This window comes from Hyaena hyaena, unplaced genomic scaffold, assembly GCF_003009895.1.
Source record: "Hyaena hyaena isolate Hyena2069 unplaced genomic scaffold, ASM300989v1 scaffold_432, whole genome shotgun sequence".
Taxonomy (NCBI): Eukaryota; Metazoa; Chordata; class Mammalia; order Carnivora; family Hyaenidae; genus Hyaena; species Hyaena hyaena.
In genome coordinates, this window is record NW_024081063.1 from 886,026 (window position 1) to 909,607 (window position 23,582).

Consider the following 23,582-nt stretch of genomic DNA (forward strand, 5'->3'; position numbering starts at 1 on the left):
GCAGTACCGACATCCTTGGAGTGCTGATAACTCAGCAGACACGCCTCGAGGGGCCATCACACTGGCTTATCTGGCCACCCGTACAACAGTTCCATTGAAGTTGTACTGAGACTTTATGTAATTAGCACCAAGGACACCAGGTGCAGGGAATCCGGACGCACCCGGGCAATGGGGAGACACGAGCTCTCCAGCATTTCGGCAAACAGGGGCCAGCACTCTGCCAGGGGCCAGGAAGGCTTCCCAGAGGAGAGAACGTCAGACGGGAGTGTAGAAAGAATGAGGAGGCAGTCACGAGCAGCGTGTGGGGGTGGCGGTGGGGGAGAGGAAGGAGCGTGGAGTCAGGGGATGAGCACCTCCCACAAAAGGGGCAAAGGCACCAAATAACACGGGATCTTTGTGCGGTTCACTGCTAACTCTAGAAGGGTGCCTGGCACACGGCAGGTGCGTGGGAAATACGTGTGGGTTGACGAGGCAACTAAAGGTAAGTTAGGCATTATGACTTTTGGAGAAAAATGAGGCTCAGAGAGGCTGCGTAATTTTCCCAAGACTCACAGAGCCAGCAAGTTCTGTATCTAAAACTTGAATCCAGGGCTTTCAACTGTCCGTTGAGTACGAACCTAAAATAAACACATGCTTGAGACTGGTTAAAGGTAAGGGCGCACCAGGGCTTTTGGCTTGGTGGGAGCCAAATGGTGAGAACCTTCCCCACCAACCCATCAGTCTTGATGAGCAGACCACTGCAGTCTAGAATGAATGGAACCCGAGGGTCTAGAACAGCACTAGGTGACAGTGCTGGAGGTAGAGGTCAGGGGCAAAGGCCTGGAGAGGGGTACTCCAGGGCTTCACGGCCCTGTCCCCCTGGCCTCCGAGCCGTCAGGGGCCCTGATGGGCCATGGCTATGCTCCCTGGAGCTCAGCTTGACTCTAGGTAATAACAGCTCCCATCTGCTTCGTGTTCGGCTCCAAGTCAAGCAGAACTTAAGAGTCAGCCATGGTCTGAGTTCACACCCCCTACTTACTAACTGTGTAGCCTTGAGCAGGTTCCTTGACTCTGTTTGAACCTCAGCTTCCTCATCCATAAAATGGGGATAAATAACACCTACGCTCTGGGGCTGTTAGGAAGATCAAATGAGGTAATACAGAAGGAGATAGGGGAATGTTAAGTACTGAGCCCTCAAAAGACCAGAAAAATGCACAGGCCAAGCAAAACTGTTTGTGGGACTGACTGCAGTGAGGGAGAGCACCACTGGGACGACATCTGAGCGATATCCCTTGCAGGGGAGGGGGGCGGGTGTCTTGAAGGAAGTTCCAGGGCTTAGGGCTGGTGCTGATGGTTTTGAAGTGAGTCTTGCAAAGCTGGGAAGTGCCTGGGGTTGGGTAAATATGATACAATAGCTGCAGGCTTGGTGCTAGCCAAGGTGTGGGAGTCTTCACAACCAAGCTGTTAGCCTTGGTGAGCAAACTATTTCAGCTGCTTCACCGTCTTATAGTCTAGGAATAATTTTTATTTTTTCTTTTTGCCGATATTAACACAGGGACAGGGGAATGTTGGTTCAGTTCTGAGACTGTCAGAGAAATTACCTCCTCTGATCTCACAGCAGTCCTGGGAGGAGTCAAGGAAGGGGCCCACGCTGACCCTTTGCCACAGTGCTAGGAGACAGATCTTATTCACTCCTAAATAGAGATGAGAAAGCTGACATCGCTCAGGCATTATTACCACTCCCCAGAGGAAAAGGAGACTCAGAGAGGTTAAGGAACTTTCCCAAAGTTCCAGAGCTAGGAAGTCATCCGTCTGGGATTTGAATCTACCACTTTAGACTGTGAGTTGAATAGGAACATATAATAACATTAGCTTAAACCAAACAATAAAAACTAGAGCTACCTAAGCATTATTTGTAATAGCCCAAATCAGAAGAAAAAAATGTTTAAATCTATCAACAGCAGCATGGATAAATAAAATGTGGTGGAGTCACACATGGAATACCCTACAGCAAAGAGAATGAAGGAAATGTCGCCACATGTGACCACATGGCCGAATCCCTCAAGTGCAACGCCAAGGAAAAGAAACCAGACACCAAAAAACAAAAACAAACCACTACCTACTGTGTGCTTTAATTCACAGAGAGTTTATAAACAGGCCACCCTAACCCACGCGTTAGAGGACAGGATGGCAACTCCCTTGGGAAGTGGGCATAGGTCTGCGGTGAGCAGAATCACAGAGGGTTCTGGGGAACTGGCAAAGCCCTATTTCTTCACGTGGCAGATGCCTTCACAGGGATGCTCACCTATGCTAACTCACCCAGGTGCTCACTCACGGGTTGTGCCTTTTCCTCTACATATTTTTTAATGTTTATTTATTTTTGAGAGAGAGAGAGAGAGAGTGGGGGGGGGATGGGGAGGGACAGAGAGAGAGGGAGACACAGAATCAGAAGCAGGCTCCAGGCTCTGAGCTGTCAGCACAGAGCCTGACGCGGGGCTTGAACCCATGAGCTGTGAGATCATGACCTGATCCGAAGTCGGGGGCTCAACCGACTGAGCCACCACCCGGGAGCACCTCTACATTTTTATTTAAAAGTTTTGTTTTAAGCAGGGATATCGACACTTTGCTTTCAATGTTAATTTCAGAATCAGTATTCCAGAAGATACCTGTGATCATGCAGGTTGAAATCAAATGAGCTAATGCCCCAGAAGCACTTAGCGTGGTGTCTGGAACAGAGGCCTGTGTTCAATAAAGGCTAGCAAGTGTTATTACTACTACGATTATGTCTATGACTTTCCGAAACGGCAGCGGAGAATTTCTGAAAGTCACCCCACCATGAATTCCCAGCTCGAGTGCTAGGACTTGGCTAAAAGGGGACAGGGGCGGTACCGAACTAGGCGAAATTCTCCACCGCCCAGGCCGGTTGTGAACGTGGCCATGGGCCACAGGCGGGCTGGCAGGGGGTAGTGGGGGGCCTCAGGAGGGCCCAGCCGCCTGCCAAGCTCCAGCTCAGATCCCTTCCCAGGTCCAGATGGTATTCTTTGCCCTTTTCCCATTACCCACACAGGACACCTTTTTATAACATGAGGCTTCCGGATTCGACCAAAGCACAGGTGCGTGTGTTTGCAGGGAAAGTAGGGCAGCGGCCGTGCGCTGCCAGCCACCAGCACCAGCAATGACTGCCATCAAGTTCACAGCACCCCACACCAAAGCGCTTCTCCTCCTCCCAGACATCTACAGACCCCGCCCTTCCCCGCTCTTGTTCCCTCGCTCCACTGCCCTCTAACTCTGCACCCACCCTGGGGTTAGCACTCTCCCACACTTGTGCACAGTGGTGTGTTCACACTCACATGCTCACACACTCATATGTTCACATACATGTACGTGCTCGCTCATAGAAGCTCATAGGCTGCTCGTCACACACACTTACACACACTCACACGCCCCCCACGCACACACACCCAGGCTCATACACACATTCTCACACATGTTCACGTTTTCACTCATCAAGAACAACCTCTGATCAAGAAATGCCCTTTGTTCGCCAGGAGAGGCTCGTGACCCCAGGGCAGAGTTTCTCAAAGCACGGTCCCCTGATGGCTTACTATCACGGTCCCCTCAGGGCTTGCGTCACAATCATCTGCCGTGTAAAACCTCCCACCCTCCTCAGGCAAACCCCAGATCTGCTGAGGCAGAATCCGCAGCACCAGAGCCCAGGAATCTGCATTATAACAAGTCAGCACAGGTGGTTTTTACTCACAAAAACCTGGGAGCCAGGGTTCTTTCTAGAGAAAAGGCAGAGAAGCTTGATGGGGGCAGCAAAAATAATTCCAAGGCAGGAGTGCATCGGGGAGCGGGAATCCACACCTCTGACCCATGGACCCCTTGCTCCGAGCACCACGAAGGTGGGCCCGGCTGACCGTGGAGGGGTCTGGGCTGGGCCGCAGGACCAGGGATGGAGACAGGGGCTGAGTTACTTCTCTTCCGCTTCAGTGGTAAGAGCAACAGTAACAAGGACTAGACGAGAGCTGATGTCACACTCCACATCACGGTGATTTTTTCAACCCTGGCAGCTTGGAGGGAAATTTTGTTCTGGAGTACTTGATTATCTAGTTGCTGGGTACTAAGCCATCCCCGCATTTCATGGTCAACCATTTTATAACCTCTCAGAATTCTGAGGGCTGACAGGCTGGGTCACCTCTGCTGGTCTCACTCCACGTCTCTCACGTGACTTCAGGAAGATGGAGGCCGGGGCTGGGACATTCAGATGGCTTTGTTCACACATCTGGCACCACAGCAGGGGTGGCTGGGAAGCTGGGCCCTCGTCTCTCTCTCTCTTTTCAAATAGTTAGCTAGTGCTTCCTTACATGGCGGCTGGATCTCAAGGGTGGGAGTTCCCAGAGGAAAGAAGTCCTTCTTCCTCACCTCAGGTTTTCACGCAATTATTAAATAATCTTGAATCAATTCATCAATGTTTAATAAAGTTAACGGGTTTTGTCTCACCAAGTTTTCTCGGTTCATCACCAAGTTTTTGACACCATCAGATCTCAACAAAGAAAACAGCATGTAGTGACGATATCCATATTCCCTGTTTTGTAAGAAAAGCAAAACCTTTTCTGGAGTCAACCATGGATGGGCACCATCTGTACAGATGTCAAAGAATTCCTCCAACGCAGACCATGTGTTTTCAGATATGAAAATGCAGCGTGAAGTATATTAAACATCTAGACAAAAACCTCGGTTCATCACCAAGTTTTTGACACCATCAGATCTCAACAAAGAAAACAGCATGTCGTGACGATATCCATATTCCCTGTTTTGTAAGAAAAGCAAAACCTTTTCTGGAGTCAACCATGGATGGGCACCATCTGTACAGATGTCAAAGAATTCCTCCAACGCAGACCATGTGTTTTCAGATATGAAAATGCAGCGTGAAGTATATTAAACATCTAGACAAAAACATTAGAAAACAAAATCCTAGTGACCTTAGGCTTAGCAAAGATTTCTTAAATAGAACACAAAAAGTATGAACTGTAAAAGAAAAAAAATCAATACATTGAGTTTCATCAGAATTTAAAATTGTTGCTCTTTGGGGCGCCTGGGTGGCTCAGTCGGTTAAGCGTCTGACTTTGGCTCAGGTCATGCTCTCACGGTACTTGAGTTCAAGCTCTGCATCAGGCTCTGTGCTGACAGCTTGGAGCCTGGAGCCTGCTTCAATTCTGTGTCTCCCTCTCTCTCTGCCCCTCTCCCACTCACGCTCTGTTTCTGTCTCTCAAAAAATGAATAAGCATTAAAAAATTTTTTAAATTGTTGCTCTTCAAAAGACAGCCGTGAAATTAAAATGCAAGCCCCGCTGGGCAGAAAATATTTGCAAAACACAGAGCTGACAAAGGGCTTGTATCTAGAATAGAAAGAGGACTTAGAACTCAAAAAGAAGGTAAACAGTCTAATAAAAAATGGGCAAAATACTTAAACAGATACTTCCCCAAAGAAGTGATACAGATGGCAAAATATGCACATGAGAAGATGTGCATCCTTACTGGTCCCTTGGGAAACACAAATTAAAACCACCGTGAGATCCCACCACACACCGCTGGAATGGCTAAAATTAAAAAGACTGATCTATTGAGTATTGGCGAAGATCAGCCCAAGCAGCAGGAACCCTCACAGTCTGCACGTGACACGTGCTAAGGTGGGGAACCACTTCGCAAAGCGGTTTGGCGGTTGAGACATCCACAACAGCGTGATTCCGTGTGTCCCAGGAAAAGAAGCAGACACAAAAAAGAATACATCGTGATTACGTTCTATTAAGTTCTGGAAATAGAAAACTAATCTGGAGGGGCAGAAAGCAGATCAATGCTTTCACCCGGGCACAAGGGTGGGGAGCGGAGAGAAATGCATCACACAAAGCCATAAGGAAGATTTTAGGGGTGACGGGTGTATTCATGATCTTGATTGTGGTGATGGCTTCACAAGCGTCCAAAGATGTCGAAACTCAGATGATGCGGTTTATTGCATGTCAATCATACCCCAGTGAAGCTGTAATAAAAAATAAAATAAAATAAAATAATAAAAAAAATAAAAGGTATATATTGGCCTTTACTTGTTTTAGGCAACTCTTTGGAGCAGGAAAATTACGCTTGGATTTCATCATTTATAAATCTGACAAATACTACATTTAGTGAAATATATGGACGTACCAACCTAGGTGAAGAAGCTGTTTTCAGTGTCCTACGTAAACCTCTTCAGCGCGGCGCGCCTGTCATCGATACGTTAACTGAACTGTATTGCTGTGGAAGCTTTCCAATTCCGCAGACTACATCTCATCTTGGCATGTTACTCACTAAATTTTTCCTGGCTTTATTAGGTTTGCACCAACTGTGTGGCCTTTCCTTCTCTGGGCATTGGTTCTGCTACTGGATGATTTGCTTCCTCCGCCTGTGTGACTTTTTCTCGAAAGCTTTACCCTGCTTGTGATTCCAATAGCTACTTCCACGATCCGCTCTTCCCATAGCACGTGGCCATGCCGCTGCTTTCCTGCAAACTGTGTGACACACCGGAGGACAACGGGACAGGACCCCGTGGATCACCGGCCGGTGAAAAAGCCCGTGGATGAGTGGCTTCCATCGTAAAAAACAGCATCTCTCATGTCCCTCGTCTGCCCCGTGCGGTGAAATGTCCGAAGACCAGAATTCCTCATCGCTGACTTCTGGTTTCAGGTCCCACCTGCAACCCCCATCCCTAACCTCATCAGGACTGTCCACCACCCGGACCTGAAGCTCTCCTCTCGCACTTCATACCTCACCTTCAACGCTCACCACACTACTCTCAAAAGAGTTTGTAAAACACAAACATTAATAAAACATAAAGCAGAAGGGCACGATAGGTAAACGAGAAAACTGAACGCAGCCAGAAATTCACAACGCGATTCTCTTCTAACCTACACAGTCGATGTTTTGCACTGTTCACAATGGCAGCACAGCCCCAGGGTGGGGCAGGGGAAGCTCGGTGGGTGAAAATCCCCTTTTCCGTCTTAAATGTTGTCTCGGATTTTCTTTCTTTTTCTTTTTTTTTTTTAAGTTTATTTATTTTGAGAGAGAGAGAGAGAGATTGAGAGAGTCCGCACGTGAGCAGGGGAGGGGCAGAGGGAGAGAATCCCAAGCAGGCTCCACACTGTCAGCACATGGCCCAACGCAGGGCTCGATCCCACAAATCGTGAGACCGTGACCCGAGTTGAAATCAAGAGACAGACGCTCAACCGGCGGAGCCAGCCAAGGGCACTCTCATTTTCTATTACACCTGTGCGGCTGGTTTGCTACTGTAAGGCGGTCAGTAGCGGGTAAGGATGGCTGGGAGAGGTCATTTGGGAGGGAGGAGCTGACGTCCACAACTGCTGCACCACCTCCCCCCGCCCCTGGGTAATTCAGAGCTCACTGGCTTTCAACACCCCTTGAATCAACGGACTTGGCTGAGAACGCGCTCAATAGATGAATTGGCGCTGCTCTATACTCCCGCAGGAGCTGGGGTGGTGAGTTTTCTGTGTCAACTTTGTTAGACTACAGTCCTCGGTTATTGAATCAAGCACTAATCCAACTCTTGCTTGAAAGTATTTTGTAGGTGTGATTAAAGTGTATAATCAGTTTACTTTAAGGAAGGAAGATTATCCTAGATAATCTGGATGGGCCTGATTCAATCAGTTTAAAGGCTTTCAGAGCAGAATTGAGGCTTGCCCCCAGGAAGGGGGAATTCTGCCTCAAACAGCCGCTTCCGCTCTCGCCTGCCCCTCTTGGAGGCCTGGCCTATAGATCTCAGGCCTGCCTCGAAGTCCCCACAGCGGCTGAAGCCTGTTCCTTGCAATAAATCTCTTCACACGTGTCCCCTGATGGTTGTTTCTCCGGCAGAACTCTGGACGATCCAGGGGCGGCCCCAGGACCTTTAACAAAATTGTGAACAGGGCTGCTCAGCCAGAGTCTTTTACTGCAAATGCAAACGCAGACATAAAGTTTTAAATACGATGCGTGTTTTTTTTTATCAGTCACAAATTCTCACAGAAACCGAGGTCTACAGAATCTTAGTTTAGGAACTCTAAACTTCTGGTTCAAAGTCTTAGTTCCAGAGCCCGCGCCTGGCCCTCCTTCAGCGTTCAGAGATAGCACTCTCTCTGACACTGACATTTTTTTCATTTTGAGTTCTTTATCTGAGCCGAGCTTTGCACATTGTCTTGAATAAGCAGCTCCCAACTCTAGTTGATCCAGGGCCCCCCCACCCCCACCCATCGCCTTCTCTCCTCGCCCTTGGAAGCCAGTTGCCAAGAAACTGTCCACAGACCAAGCAGAAAATAAAGATCTCCTTCCCTCATGGGCAAAATGAAGATAATGATATTTGTCCTACCTACCTTCATAGAACCGTTGGGAGAATCAAATGCGATAAAGGATTACTTTGAAAACTTAAAGTCATAAAGAAAGAAGGATCATCATTATCTTTGTAATTATCCTAATTATTATTATCGCTCAACTAAACCCACCAATTATTCTCTTCCTGCCCACACCCCTTTCTAAAAGCATTTGCCTCCATTCACAGAGTGAGGTGGTGATAAGCCACTGCATATTCTACCGGGTGGTATAGACAGAAACATTTGGATTCCTTTAAGAATTGGCTATACTTCTGCACTCAGTATCCTTGAAAAAGTTACTTTATATCAGTTAAGGTTCTCGGATTGTAAATTTCAGACAACCCAAGCATACTGACTTAAGAAAAATAACTTATTGGGCCATAAACTGAAAGTTTGCCGTGGACTATCACCACTAATGATTACATAGTACTACAGGTCATAGCCGATGTTATAAAGAAAGAAGGAAATGGTGTAAAAATTGGAAGGGAAAAGATAAAACTGTCATCATTTACTTAGAAAAACCAACAGATCAACAGACAAATTATTAGAATTTATAAGCAATGTTGCCTGATACAAGATTAGCTCATAAAAATCAATAGCATTTTTCTACACCAGCAATAAATCAATAGAGGAAAATAACTTTAAGACACATATTTTTCCACATTTTAATGTGTCTGAAATTGGGACGCATCATGCATTTGAATACATACCAAAGCAAAAATAAGACCTCATTCACAGTAGTCACAGATATTTTAAGTCTTGAAAAATAACAAAGAACCCATAAGATCTCTGTGGAGAAAGACCTAGAATTTGAATAAAGGATACAGAAGATGATCTGAAGAAGTGAAGTGACTTTTTGTGTCCTTAATGGGATGATTTAATATGATAAAATTGTCAATTCTCCATAAATTAGCTGATAGATACAATGCAATCCCAACGAAAATTCCATATTGATGTTTCAGAGGAACTCAGTAAACTTCTACATAGACTGAAGACCTCACTATGAAAAATAATACTATAGAATTAATTTTTAAAAAAACAGAATATCACTGTGACATGGGCCATGTTTCTCAACCTTTTTCTATTAGAATGTCCTAAGGAGGTGTTTTTAGATATTTTTTCCCCTAACTGTAACCTCCACCCTCATCCTAGGGAAATGTTAATACCACAGTTATACTGGCTTTCTGTTTATATATTGTATGTATATTTGTACTTTATATATAAAAAGAGTTAAGGTGTTTCATCTCCCAAGAACCAATCACCCCACTCACCCACTTAGGATGCATGCATGCATAAGGTGAGGAGGAATTTTTTTTAAAAATTCAGATCCATCAATACCACTCCTGGATACATACCCAGAGGAAATGAAATCAACATGCCAGAGATAGCTGCACCCGCGTGTTCACTGCACCATCTTTTACAATAGCCAGGACATGAAAACAACCTAAGTGTCCATCAATAGATGGATGGATTAAGAAAATGTTAGATAAATATAAAACACACACACGCAATGGAGTAATATCCAGCCATAAAAGAGAAGGGAATTTCGCCATTTGTGACAATGTAGATAGAATTTGAGTGCATTATACTGAGTGAAATAAGTCAGAAAGAGAAAGACAAGTACTGTATGATACCACTTATATGTGAAATCTTTCTTTAAAAATGTTTATGTCGATTTTTGAGAAAGAGAGAGAGAGAACACAGGTGGAGAAGGGGCAGAGGGAGAGGGAGACAGAATCTGAAGCAGGCTCCAGGTTCCGAGCCATCAGCACAGAGCCCGACATGGGGCTTGAACTCACAAACCGTGGAATCATGACCTGAGCCAAAGTTGGACACCCAACTGCTGAGCCACCCAGGTGCCCCTATATGTGAAATCTTAATTAAAAAAACAGAGGCACCTGGGTGGCTCAATTGGTTAAGTGTCTAACTCTTAATTTAGGCTCAGGTCACGATCCTGTGGTTGTGGGGTCAAGCCCCACATTGGGCTCTACACTGGGCATGAAGCTTGCTTAAGATTCTCTCTCTCTCCCTCTGCCCCTCTCCCCTGCCCACATACATGCCTTCTCTCTCTCTCTTTCTCAAAAACAAAACAAAAACAAACAAACAAACAAAACAAAACCCAAACTCAGGAAAAAAGATCAGGTCTGTGGTGATCAGGAGTTGGGGGAGGGAGTGGGGGATTAGATGAAGGTGTCAAAGGTTCAAACTTCCACTTATAAGATAAAGAAGTACCAGGGACGGAATGCATAACAGGATGACTGTAGGTAATGCCGCCATGTGCTAAGAAAGTAAATCCTAAAAGTTCTCATCACAAATATGTCCTAGCATCCTTTTTTTTTTTGGAAGTCTATGAGATGATGGATATTAACTAATTGTGGCAATCACGTTTGCCATCTACGTAAGTAGGGTCATTATGCCACACATCTTAAACTTATACGGTGCTTCTGTCAACTCTATCTCAATAAAAATGCAAGAAAAATTCAAAAGCAAGCACAAATTATAAGGCAAAAGATTGATACATTTGACTATTGTATTTAGTTTCCTGTTGCTGCCATAATAAATTACCACAAGGCTACTGACTTCAATCAGCGCTCATCTATCACCTCACGGGTCGTAGGTTGGAAGTCTGGTGAGCTCAGCTGGGTACTTGGTTTAAGTTCCTACCAGGCTGGCCTGGGCCCTGGTCTGGAGGCTCTGGAGGAGAATCTGTTTCTAGGCTCTTTCTGTTGTTGGCAGAGTTCAGTTCCCTGCCATCGTGGGGCTGAGCTCCCCATTTTCCTGCTGGCTGCCGGCTGTGGGGTCCTTCTCAGCTTTTACAGTCCATATGCATCCCGGCCTCCTCCGTCTGTCTTGCAAAACCAGCATCCCGGCCTCCTCCCTCTGTCTTGCAAACCAGCAACAGAGAGTCAAGTCTGTGTCATGACTGAAATCTCTCCAGCCTCCTATTTCATTTCTCCTCCTGCCGCCTTCGGACAGCAGCCAGAGAAATGTCTCTGCTCTTAAAGATTCAAGTGTTTAGGGGGCGCCTGGGTGGGCTCAGCTGGTTGAACATCTGACTCTTGATTTGGGCTGAGGTCATGATCCCAGGGTCATGGGATCGAGCCCTGGGTAGGGCTCCACATTGAGCTTAGAGCCTGCTTAAGTTTCTCTCTCTCCCTTTGCCCCTCCCCCACTTGTATTCTCCCTCCTCTCTCTAAAGTAAAAAAAAAAAATATATATATATATATATATATACATATATATATCAAGTGTTCAGATTGGGCACACCCAGATAATCCAGGATAATCCTATTTAGAGGTGTGTGCTATGGTCTGAATGTTTCTATGCCTGCAAAATTCATTGAAACCTAACCCCCAAGGTGATGATATATTAGGAGGTCAGGTAATTGGGAGGCTATTACGTCCTGAGTGGGGAGCCTTTATGAAAGGGATTAGGGCCTTTATGAAAGAGGCCCTAGGAAGTGTCCTTGGCCCTCCCTCCATGCGAGGTTACAGCTGGAAGGTGCTATGTTTGAACCAGAAAGTGGGCCTCACCAGACACTGAATCTGTGGGGACCTTGAGCGTGGATTTCCCAGCTTCCCCTACTGTAAAAATATGTTTCTGTTTATAAGAAAATAAATGTGTAAGCCACCCCATCTATGGTATTTTGTTACTGTAGCCAGAATGGACTAACACAGGCCATAACCTTAATTACATCTGATTACATCTGCAAAGTCCCTCCACTACAGTACCTCAGTTAGTGTTCGATGGGATAATCAGGGGACAAGAATCTTGGGGAGACATCTTTAGTTTTCTACCTATTACAATGATCTAAGGATTTCTGATTCACAAAGGGCACTATGGGCAAAGTTAATGAACAGATGAAAGAAGGGGAGAAATCGTTTCAATTTCTGAAAACAAGAAATTAAAAAAGAAGAAATAGGCAAAGAGTACCAATGGGTAATTTATAGAAGTCGTAACCCAAAATACTTACAGGTATATAAAGAGATGCTCACAGTCATTAGTAATCTGAGAAATGTCAATTTTAACAACATGAAATATCACTTTATTTTTATTTGCCTGGAAAATGTTAGAAAGCTGGATAATGCTCAGTGCTGATGGGAAATAGTGATACGGGAACGTTCTGGCACTGTTGTAGGGAGGGTAGACTGAGACACTCATTACACAGAGAAGTCAGCCACTACTTAGTCAAACTGTGTGGCCCCTAGGACCTAGCAATCCCACTGCTGATGCTATGGCTCAAGGAAATTCTTACATCGCTCCATCAGGAGATATATACAGCCTGTTCACTCTGGTGAACACGTTCACTCCGGTTCACTCTTTTGTGGCAGGAGAATGGGTGTGTAAAATATAACAAATGTACACTATGGGGGAAGTACGCCATAATGAGAACGAATGGATCATATGGTACCCATAGCATCACATACAGACCTTAAAAACATGGTACTCAGCAGAAAAGTAAGCTACGTGTTAAACTCATGAGGATCTCTGCCCACAATAAGACATGGTGAAAGGGAGGAAGCTGTAGGAATTAATGGAAATAAAGAAATAAATAGGAGATTTTTTAATCAAATGCCATGATCACCTCAGCTTTCTTCCTGGATGTCCGTTTTTTTTTTTTTCAAAAGGTGGTAAATAAGAATGGTTTTAGGCACAGCCCCATCCAGGCCTCAGGCAACGCGACTGGGACCCATCTCTCTGTTGGCTCTACTCTCAGACTGGCTCGGAAAATCAGATTTGATGACATACAATTTTCAAGGCAAATGTGTGTTCTGCTTGATTGAATGTTCTTATTTACTAGGCTGTACTCAGACTCGTGGTATACCACTTATTAGTGGCTGTTCCTGCTTTAGCAACTTTAGCCCCATGAACTCATCTGAACGGGGCTCGCTAACATCCCCGGCAGCCATGTTGAACAGCTGCAGTGAGGTTCTCACGACCAACAGTGTACGTGCTAATCTGCAGATGAAAACATCTGCACATGGTTGTAATCACCCCTGGACATGCTTATGATTTGATTAAGCACTTGAGATAAGTGTGTTTATTTTTCTGACAAATTGAGAGGAAAGGAGAAAAGTTCATTCCATGAGGACTCTGGCTTAGCGGGAATGAAAGTGTTAATGAAGGCTTTCCTCCCCTGGTGGGATTCTTATTAGGGGTGGCGCTGGGGGGCGGGGGGCACTTCCCAGCTTTCTGCCAGTCTCCTTGTGGGTGAGCTCCACCTCGGACCCCAAAAGTTGGGGGAGCACCGGGGCGTCAGCGGCTCTACCCCTCCCTTCATCTTGAACTCTGCAACCCCCTAGAACACCGTCCATGAGGGCTGCTTTGTTCTAAGGGTGACCCTAACAAATGACCACAAACTGGGGGGGGTGGATCTCTCCCTCTCCAAGAGGCTACAAGTCTGAAATGGAGGTCCCTGCGGGACTGGCTCCTTCTGGAGGCTCTGAGGGAGACTCTGTCCCAGGCCCCCCTCTCTCTCAGCTTCAGGGGGCCGCCGGCAACCCTTGGAGTTCCTTGGCTTGTAGATACATCCTTCCGTTCTCTGTCTCCACCTTTCCAGGAACATCTTCTCTGTCTGTCTCTCTGTGTCCTCTCCTGTTTTTATAAGGACAACAGTGATCAGATCTGGGGACCACACCAATCCAGTAAGATCTCATCTTAACCAATTACATCCGCAAAGACCTTAAGACCTTATTTCCAAATAAGATCACATTCTGAGGTCCTGGGTAGACATGAATTTGGAGGGGACGCTCTTCAGCCCCCCGTAGCGGCCCAGCCCTGCATCCACCCAGACCTGGGCAGGCAATCCGAAAATGTAGGTGCATCAGGCTGATTCACCTAATGCAGAGGGAGGAAGGGCATTTGTGCCATTCGGTCGGACCTAGGTCACGCGATGCTGGCCACCTCATCGATAAAAAGGCCAGAAACGAGTTTTGACAAACCCTTGCATTCTGCAGGCAGCAAAGCACCACGTGCTCTGGTGGGGAGAAGTGGCCAAGAACAGCACTTTGCTCCGAGGCTTCTTTAAGACCCTGAGGTCCTCTGGGCTCCCCCCTGTTCATCCAGTGGAGAACAATCCTCCTTCGCCAGCTTCCTTGGGTGGCTCTTTTACGTTTAATTATGCGGCAACCAATCCCGGCATGTGAGCGGAATTCCTAACCGTCATCCGCACCCTGCAATTGAGAGGCGTATCCAAGGAGACTGACAGGTAAATGTGAATGGTATAAATCAAGATCTTGATGTTGCATTCGTAATGCTTTTTTTCCTCTGAAAGGGCTTCTGTGCTCTCCTCTCAGCAGACTTGGTCGGGATGTAATTGAACCGAGGGCTGCACCTGAATGAGAATGTCATCCTGTCTGATTCCAGACTGAGGTGGGAAGTAATCCTCCAACCCTGGAAACCCAATTCCTGGGGGCTGGGGGCTGGGGCGTGGGAATGGATACTGCAGCCGAGTGCTGTCTGGAATCTTCCTTTCCAAGTAGCTTCATCTCACAAAGCCTGTGTCCACACCTTTGGCCAGGCCAGCCTTTCAGAGTGTAGCGGTCATTCTTAAATTTGTTCCTTTGCGATCGGTTGTCATAAGGGTGCAAGTGCCGCTAGGGTGGGAGTTGTTATCCGTACAGATGTCATCTCTCATGGTCTTTCGAAAGGCGCTCCATAAGCTTCAGAAGGACCTGCGAGTGAAAGGCACACAGGTCCTTACAGCAACTTGTGTTCCGTCTTTAAGTGCTGATGGCGGGGCACCTGGGTGGCTCAGTTGGTTAAGCATATGACTTCGGCTCAGGTCATGATCTCACGGCTCGTGAGTCTGAGCCTCAAATCAGGCTCTGTGCTGACAGCTCAGAGCCTGGAGCCTGCTTCAGATTCTGTGTCTCCCTCACTCTCTGCCCCTTCCTCACTCGCGCTCTGTCTCTCTCTGTCTCCCTAAAAAATGAATAAACATTTTTTTGAAATCCTGATGGTTTGTTTCTTTAGTCATTCCCTGAATACTACTTTGAGCCTCGCTTTGTTATCTGCTGCTGCATGACCGATCAACCCGAATTCAGTGGCTTACACAACAACAATCATTTTGTTGGTTCACAAATCTACAATTTGGGCAGGACTCGGCCAGACGGCGCGTCACCGCTCTGCTGAGACAGCCTCCCCCAGGCTGCCAGGGGAGTTTCTGGGATGCTCATCACACAGCTGTCTGGCTGTTGCTGGCTGGTGATCCCTGTCTGTGTGCGTCCCTCCACAGGGCAGCTTGGGCTTCCTAACAGCATGGTGGCTGGGTAACCAGTGTCCTAAGAGATAGAAGGCAGAAGATGCCCGCTTGCTTGAGGCCTGGGACTCCAAACTGGCACAGTGTCACCTTCCGCCATAGTCTATTGGTCAAGCAATCACACAGCCCAGGTTCAAGAGAGGGGTTGTAGATTCCACTTCTCAAGGGGAGGAGTAGCCACTGTATGATCCCACTAGATGCCGGGCACTTGGGAAAGAGAAATAATAGCCAACATATATTGAGCACTTGCGGTGTATCAGCATACATGAACTATCTCATTTAAACCTTTAAAAAAAAAAAAAGTACGGGGCGCCTGGGTGGCTTAGTCGGTTAAGCGTCCGACTTTCGCTTAGGTCATGATCTCGCGGTTCGTGGGTTCGAGCCCCGCGTCGGGCTCTGTGCTGACTGCCAGCTCCGAGCCTGGAGCCTGTTTCAGTCTGTGACTCCCTCTCTCTCTGACCCTCCCCTGCTCACACTGTCTCTCTCTCTGTCTCCTAGAAATAAATAAAACATTTAAAAAATAATAATAATAAAAATTAAAAAAAAATAAAAAAAAGTATGATATGCTATGGAATATTAGGCCCCCAAAGAGGCCCACGTCTGAATTCCCGAACCTGTGACTATGTTACATTACTTGTGACTATGTTATGTTATGTGACAAGGGGAATTAAAGTTGCAGGTGGAATTAAGGTTGTCGGCTAGCTGACCTTGAAGGAGAGAGGTTATCCAGGGAGGACCAGTGTACTCACAAGATCCTTCAGTCAGAAGGGGGAAGCGGGAGAGTCAGCGCCAGAGAAAAAGTGACATCGGAGGCAAGGTCAGAGGGACACGGGGGAGAAGGACCTGTCCTGCCTTTGAATTGGGAGCCACAAACAAGGGACATGCACTGTCTTTGGACGCTGGAAAGGGCAAGAAAACGGGACCTCCCTCAGAGCCTCCAGAAGAAACACAGCCCTGTCTGCCTCTTGATTCTGCCCAGTGAAACCGTGTCAGACTTCTAACCTTCAGAACTGTAAGGGGAAACAGTGAAGTTGTATTGTTTTAAGCCTCTAACTTTGTGGTAACTTGTGGGAGCCACCACTGGAAACTAATACCCACGGGGCCATTATTACCCCTACTTTACAGATGAGAAGGCCAAGGTTTGGAGAAGTTAAATGACTTGACAAGAGTAGTCACCCTGGGAAGTGGCGGAGCCAGGATTCCATCCCCTGTGCCCTTGACCGCTACAGTCCATTCCACGAGGAGCTTCACGACCTAGTGGGGAGGGACAGGCATAGACATAAAGAAAAAAAACAACGTGGGGCAGTGAGAAGTGCAATGAGAGAGCCCTTCTGTGGTCAGAGTAAGGGCAGAGATGAGACGGACCCACCCACCCCCAGGAAGGCAGGCAAGTTTTACGTGGAAGGTCACTTAGGGCTCTTTCTGTATAAACAAAACGATTACAATGGCTTGTGTATGTCAAGTCTAGGAGACGAGCATCCAATGTCGGCAGCCACCTGTCTTTCTCCACTGGCTTTCCTCCCAGGCAGATGGACCCTCCCCTTGAGATGGCAAAGGTCCCACCCTGCCAGCACCTCTGAAGACACCGACTCTGCAAACAACCACCCCAAGTCCCCAGGGATTGAAGTTCACTGAGCCAGATTGGACCATGTGCCCATCCCTGAAACAATCACTATGGGCGAGAGGCAGAAGGAGCTGAGCGGCCGGTGCCACCTGAATCCTGGGGTCTGGCTCCAGCCATGTGTCCCAGAAGTGGAGAAGAGGCGGTTCTCCAAAGGAAAATCAAGGTCCCGTCATGAGAAGGAAGAGGAGTGAATGTCAGGCAGGCAGAGTCAGGTGTCCAGTATGCTACCTTACCTGCCTCCCAGTCAAGTCTAACATATGAGGGTCATGCATGTGGCATTTATTCATTGCACGTGGCAGATACTGCTCTACTCCCTCCGCACCCCCATTTCTTGCTACCAGAACCCAGAGCTTGAATTTTAGTCCAGTAGAAGGCCTGGAGCCCTTGAGTTCAGGGATCGAAGACTCCTCCATAAGCTCCAAGGGATAAACCATGACTGGTCTAAGCCAGCATGGTGATCCCATTGCACCTTGCCCGATACTGTCTTTCCCATCCTTCTTTGCTGCTAGAGGTGGCCACATAGCCAAGTTCTGGTCGATGAGATACAAGGAAAAGTCTGCTTGGGGGCTTCTCAGAGCATTTTTGCTTCCCGATAAAAGTCAGCAGAGTTCCCTGTGGCCATCCCTTCCCTACTTCTTCTCTTGACCGTGGTTGTGTAAGGACGAGATCGTTGGAGCTGCAGCAGCCATCTTGTGACCACAAAGCAACAAGCCTAAGAACAGAAGCAGCAAGCTGAGCATGACAGAAGAGACAGAAAGTCGTGACTGGGGCACCGCGTCAGCCCAGAACTGCCTATCGGCACACACCTCGTTATAAGAGATAACTAAATGTCTTTATTGCTCCAGCCACTGTTAGGTATTCTGTAATGTGCAGCCACATGCACCTTGACACTTTATTATAAAAATGAAAGATGGTTACACCCCTCGTCTCTTTTCCTTGAAGGATCACAAGAGACTATGGGAAAACTTTCACCAAAACCATTAACTCAGATGCTCCCTCTGTCAGAATTTCAACAGCTGCCCATTTATATAACTTCTGGAGGCACTGAGAGCATCGGCAGCTAGTGCCGCTAATTTATAAAGCTGTTTTGACAGCATAGTGTACTATGTTATTAGCTGCATAAAGTAGGCAAGTTAATTCTATTCCCTCTGAAATACATGAAGGAACAAAATATAATTCAGTTCTTTCTGGGTATTAAAGAGAAAATCATAAGGGACATTTTTCAAGCTTTCACCAGGGTTTTTTTTTTTTTTTTTGAATGAGGAAAAGCACAAAGATTTTTTTTTTTAAAGATGACAAAGTCACAGAAGTCCCACATATACTAGCAGGCCACTCTTGAAACAACTACAGAATTCTCTTCTGCTAAATAGAAGTGACCAAAATCTTAACTATTCAAAAAAGATTCATGCAGCAAAATGATTATACATGACCCACCTGTCTGGAGATGCACAAATATCTTAGGAAATGGGGGTGGGGGGTGGGTTGTTTGGGGCTTCCCTCATTAAATAACAATTAGGTGTTTGTAACCCATAACAACAAACACAACAATTATTTACTGACTGCATACTCTCTCATATATGCAGGCACTCTGGCTAGTGCTGTCAATGGATCAACTTACTTAATATTCACACCCACCCTGGAAGTAGCTACTATTATTATCTGCATTTTCCAGATGAGGAAACAAGCCTGAAGCTGTTAAGTAAATTGACAAAGGTCATACAGCCCCACTGGGGTGCTGATTGTCCAATATTTAGGAATTTTGCGAGCCAGTTGTTAAACATCGGTGGCTTGAAATTAGTGCGGTGGGAATATTAAGGCCATAGTAATTGGCAAATGCTACAAATCAGGGCTCCCCCTCCCCATTAATGAGCACACTACTGCACAGCTAATAACGGGCCTAACTGAAATATTAACATTTAACCAAAACAAATCCATGAATCTATTGATGGAAAATGGCAGACCACGCATGTTGCTCATGGACTAGAAAACGAGTGGGAACAGTGAATATTCCAGTAATGACAAGCCCCCAGACAGATCCAGGCAAGGTGGCATATGTATGCAACGAGAAGATTTTTAAGGATACAAGAATCATCTCTGTGATTCAGTTAGTCTCCAGATAGAAAAATGTAAATTCCTCAACGCTTAATCAGTGTCAGGGCCCCTTGCTCAGACATCTGAGTTATGTAAATACCACAGACTTGAGAGCTGGGTAGTGTAGAATACATTTGCAAGAATATAACTATTTTAAAGATATTTGCAGAAGCCTTCATTTTGGGACTGTTGAAAATATTCTACCCAACCAAGAAAAAGAGATGAATCCGCCTCTGAGCCCAGAAAACAAAGATGATGACGATATTTTTACAGTGTTTAAAGTCAGAAAATTGTAACTGAATATGTGTATTATATGGAGCAAATTCACATTTGAACTCATATTCAAAGAAAAAATAAATGTCTTTGGCCCTCAGCTAAATGTCACTTCCTGACATTCCCTGTGGCATTCTCTATGCTCCAGTCACTCTGGCCACTTACCTGGCCTTTGCATATACTTTTCCAACTGCTTGCTTTTGGCTTAACAAACTCCTATGCAATCGTTGAAACCCAGATCAAATATCACCTCCTGGTCTTCCCTGACTCCTCCAGGCACTCTCAGCCACTCAGTCCTCTGAAATCTTATAGCCCTCTTACAGATATCTCTATTTTGCTATCATTTACCCAGTCACACAATGATCTCTCCCATTTGATGGTAAGCCCCAAAGACAGCGTTGGGTCTGATTCCTATCAGTATACTTGGCATAATCCCTACCTCTTCTCCTAGCTCTTCACCTTTAGGTGCCCACCCTTGTCCCAGGGCTCCCTACTTCTTGAACTTAGCGAGGCTCCTTCCCACCATAGTTGTTGTGTGAGCCCTACATAGAATGATCTGCGCACACACACACACACACACACACACACACACACTCACACACCCTTCACCTGCTAGGCATCATTCCTAATGTTGGATTGAATCTTTAGGTCTCAGTTTAAATGTCACCTCCTCCTGGAGTTCCTCCCAGATCTCCTAAGCTAGCTTAGATGCCACCCTTCCTCCCATTTTACAGTCTCACACTATCCTCCATTTTCCTCTTCAACGCATATTACAATTAGAGCTACACACTAGGGGCACCCGGGTGGCTCAGGTAGTTGAGTGTCAGACTTTTGGTCTTGGCTCAAGTCATGAGTTCATAGTTCGTGGGTTCAAGCCCCGGGTCGGGCTCCACGCTGCCAGCACGGAGCCTGCTTGGGATTCTCTCTCTATCCTCCCGCCCCTCCCCCACTAGTGCTGTCTCTGTCTCTCTCAAAATAAATAAATAAACTTAAAACGATTTTTAAAAAATTCTTCTGTTTCTACCATGTCCCAAAGCCTAGCACAGCGACTGGAGTCTAGTAGGTGATCAAATTCGTGTGCTGAAGGAATAAGTGAGTAAATGAGTGAACAGATGAACAGCTGGCCTTCAATTGATGTTTTTGAACGGGGGTGGAGGAGGGTGACGTGGGCGGGGCTCCTGCTCACGCGTCTCTCTCCTCCTCCCCCTCCCCCATAACCGGATGGATAGATACTGTCAGCGTATTATTAAAAGAGTATCTCTCTCACCCCAGTCTTGTGATGGGTACTTGATTGCATATACAGGGATTACTGGTCAAAAGAAAGGATTACTTTGGACTATGATCCATTCCTGGTGATACCCTGCATTGTTTCCAAATAAGAGACTAAGGGAGCTTTTTCTTGGTTCCCAATAAAGCCCGGTACAGCCTGGACAGCAGACATAGCGCTGGCACATTTAGCTCTCCCCGCCCCTCCCTCCTCAGGATTCATCTCTCTCTGGAGGAGCATTTAGGGGAGTCCTGCTGCCTGTTTGTTAAGGCTGGAATCGTCCCAACAAAGCGAAGATTGTTCACATTAGCTGCTAGGGAAGCAGCCAGGGCAAATAGACCCTCTCTCTGGGGCCATCTGGGTAAAGCTCTGACCTCTCATTCCCTCAAGGCTAATTATCTAAACATTCATTAACTAATTAACCCAAAGCTCCACCCTCCTCCATCTGAGGCCCTTGATAATAAATCTTCTTCCTGCCCTCAAACCCAGCTCTTGCAAAGAACTGGTGGTGCCGGAGAGGATTTGACCCCGACAGAACCCTTGAAGGTTTAACTGTCATTCTTGCCAACTGACCTAAGCCAATATGGTCACGCACAATCTCTTGGGTTATTTTTGATAGATGGGAGAATTTTCCAGAACGTCTGAGGTGAGCAAGGGTTAGCTACTTCTCTGCAGCCTCGCTACTGGTTATAGTGAAAGCAAACCTCAGACTAAATTCACCACACCTCACAGATTTTTATTTATTACACGAGCATGCAGTTAACAAATGGTTTATACCACATGAACTTGGTAAACTTCCAGCTCTCCACCTTCTCGGCTGATCTGCTCATACGTTACTGGGAATGTGTTCTTAAGGATTAGACAAAAAAAAAAGTTAGAGGCAGGATCCGCTTGTCCCCACGGTTCGTACTGGGCAACCAGATAGCCTCTAAGCCCCTGGCTGGACACAGGCACCAGTCCTCAGGGCGCAGGGGGAGCCTTGCTGAATTCTTAGGCCCAGTCATCCAAGCATAGAGAGTGTCTCAAAAACACTTCACCCACTCCCCTAAACTTGAATACCACTAATTTTACTAATGAGAGCCGTTTCTGACATCCGTTAGATTGCTAGCCACAATTTCACCAATAAAAACCCACTTTTGCTATTCTGCATGCTAATGAGTGAGACACCTGGTGTTGACCAGCGATACGGCCAGCAGAAGAGATGGCAGCAGGTGCCTTGAAGTGTGACCCTTCTGAGCTAATCAGAACCATCCCTGGAGGGTGGATTCCTTACTGGCTTAGAGGGTCCCTAACACGCACATTTACATCACACCATCTAGAACTAAGTATCTTAAGGAAAAATCAGATATTATAACACCAAGGCTTTCGTTTTTTAACCCACGGGTCACAAATCTTCAGTGAGTGCGTGCATAGAATTCAGGAGGAGGTCCGTGGCTTTGGGTGGGGAAAACTTACATCTTTCTTTTCATTGACCTTGGTATTTACAAACCCCGTATCTGTGCCATTAGCAGAAGTCAGTCATTGTCCTATCATGTTAGAGCTGTTTTTTGTATCTTGAAATATCAACACGGATTGCTTCTTCTAGGTTATTAGACCTACTGACAGATCTTCCATTAACTGTATTACTGTATCATAATAGTTTCTATGTCATGTATTAATATGTCATGTCTGTTTTTATAATAGTTTGATAATTGTGTTTCAATACAATTGGTTTCCTTTGTAATCCTCTGTATGTTATTATGCACCTACAAGCATTATTCTAGGAAGGGGTCCACAGCACAGAAAGAGAATTTCCGGCGGGCCTGGGAAGCCTCCTGACCCACTGGCCAGGGCTGCGGGACGCTGCTTTGCTTCTCAGCTTCTAGGCTGAAAATTTCAGTATAGTGTCTAAGTTTGTGGCCAACAAGCCACACTTGAAGTTCCAGTGGCTTAAAATCATTCTATCAAGATGAGAGCATGTGTCACAGGCTGGGTTCTCCGGGAAGCAGACTCTGAGGGAGACACTTGTATGCAGGGGAGCGCACTTTGGAACAAAGCCTGCTCTGTCCGGAGAGGGAAGGAAGCAGGGATGGACAGAGCGAGGGGTGGCCCGCAGGGCAGTCACGGCGAGGGCCTCAGCCCGTCCCACAGGGAGCTCCGGAGCTGTGGCCTGCTGCTTCACACTTGTCCCACCTTGGTAGGGAGCCTATGTGCCCCCACATCTGCTGGTCTCTGGATGTAGTGGACCCCGGGGAAGGAGGTGTGTCCTTGGGTGAGATAGGACTCAACTGTCATCTGTCAGCCACCAACACGCCCAGCAGCTGGGGACACAGATGCTTCTGTGCTGGAGGGGTTCGACACATCCTCTGCGTCTACACCCCACTGCAACCCACCACGGACCCCTCACCTGTCTCAGAACCTCACAACCGGTCTACAGGGTGTGCCTACCACCCTCATTCCGGAGCAGAGGAGCTGAGACGCTCAGAGCCGGGGGTGGGGGAGGCGGACGCATCCCCTGCTACTGCTCTCAGTGTCACAGGCTGACACTTTTGTTAAATTTGGGACTTCAGGTTATATAACTATCAGCTCTCAAGCTAGGATCAGTGAACAGAGAAACCTCTTTTCACTCAGCCTTCCCCTCAGAACCTGCTACCTCCTATTTCTGGTCGGAGCAGCACCCCCATCCGGCCGCAGCCCTGATCCCTGGTCCCCACTC

General features: G+C 46.7%; 1 protein-coding gene across 1 annotated transcript in view; it reads right to left on the reverse strand.

Annotated features, from left to right (window-relative positions):
* Positions 1-5,841: 5,841 nt before the first annotated feature.
* Positions 5,842-23,582, reverse strand: part of TXNRD1 (thioredoxin reductase 1) — a 127,230-nt gene continuing 109,489 nt past the window's right edge. Inside the window, exon 15 of the mRNA XM_039252874.1 lies at positions 5,842-6,018. Within this exon, the coding sequence (XP_039108805.1) occupies positions 5,989-6,018 (30 nt within the window). The 3' untranslated portion in view covers positions 5,842-5,988. The remainder of the gene's footprint in view (positions 6,019-23,582) is intronic.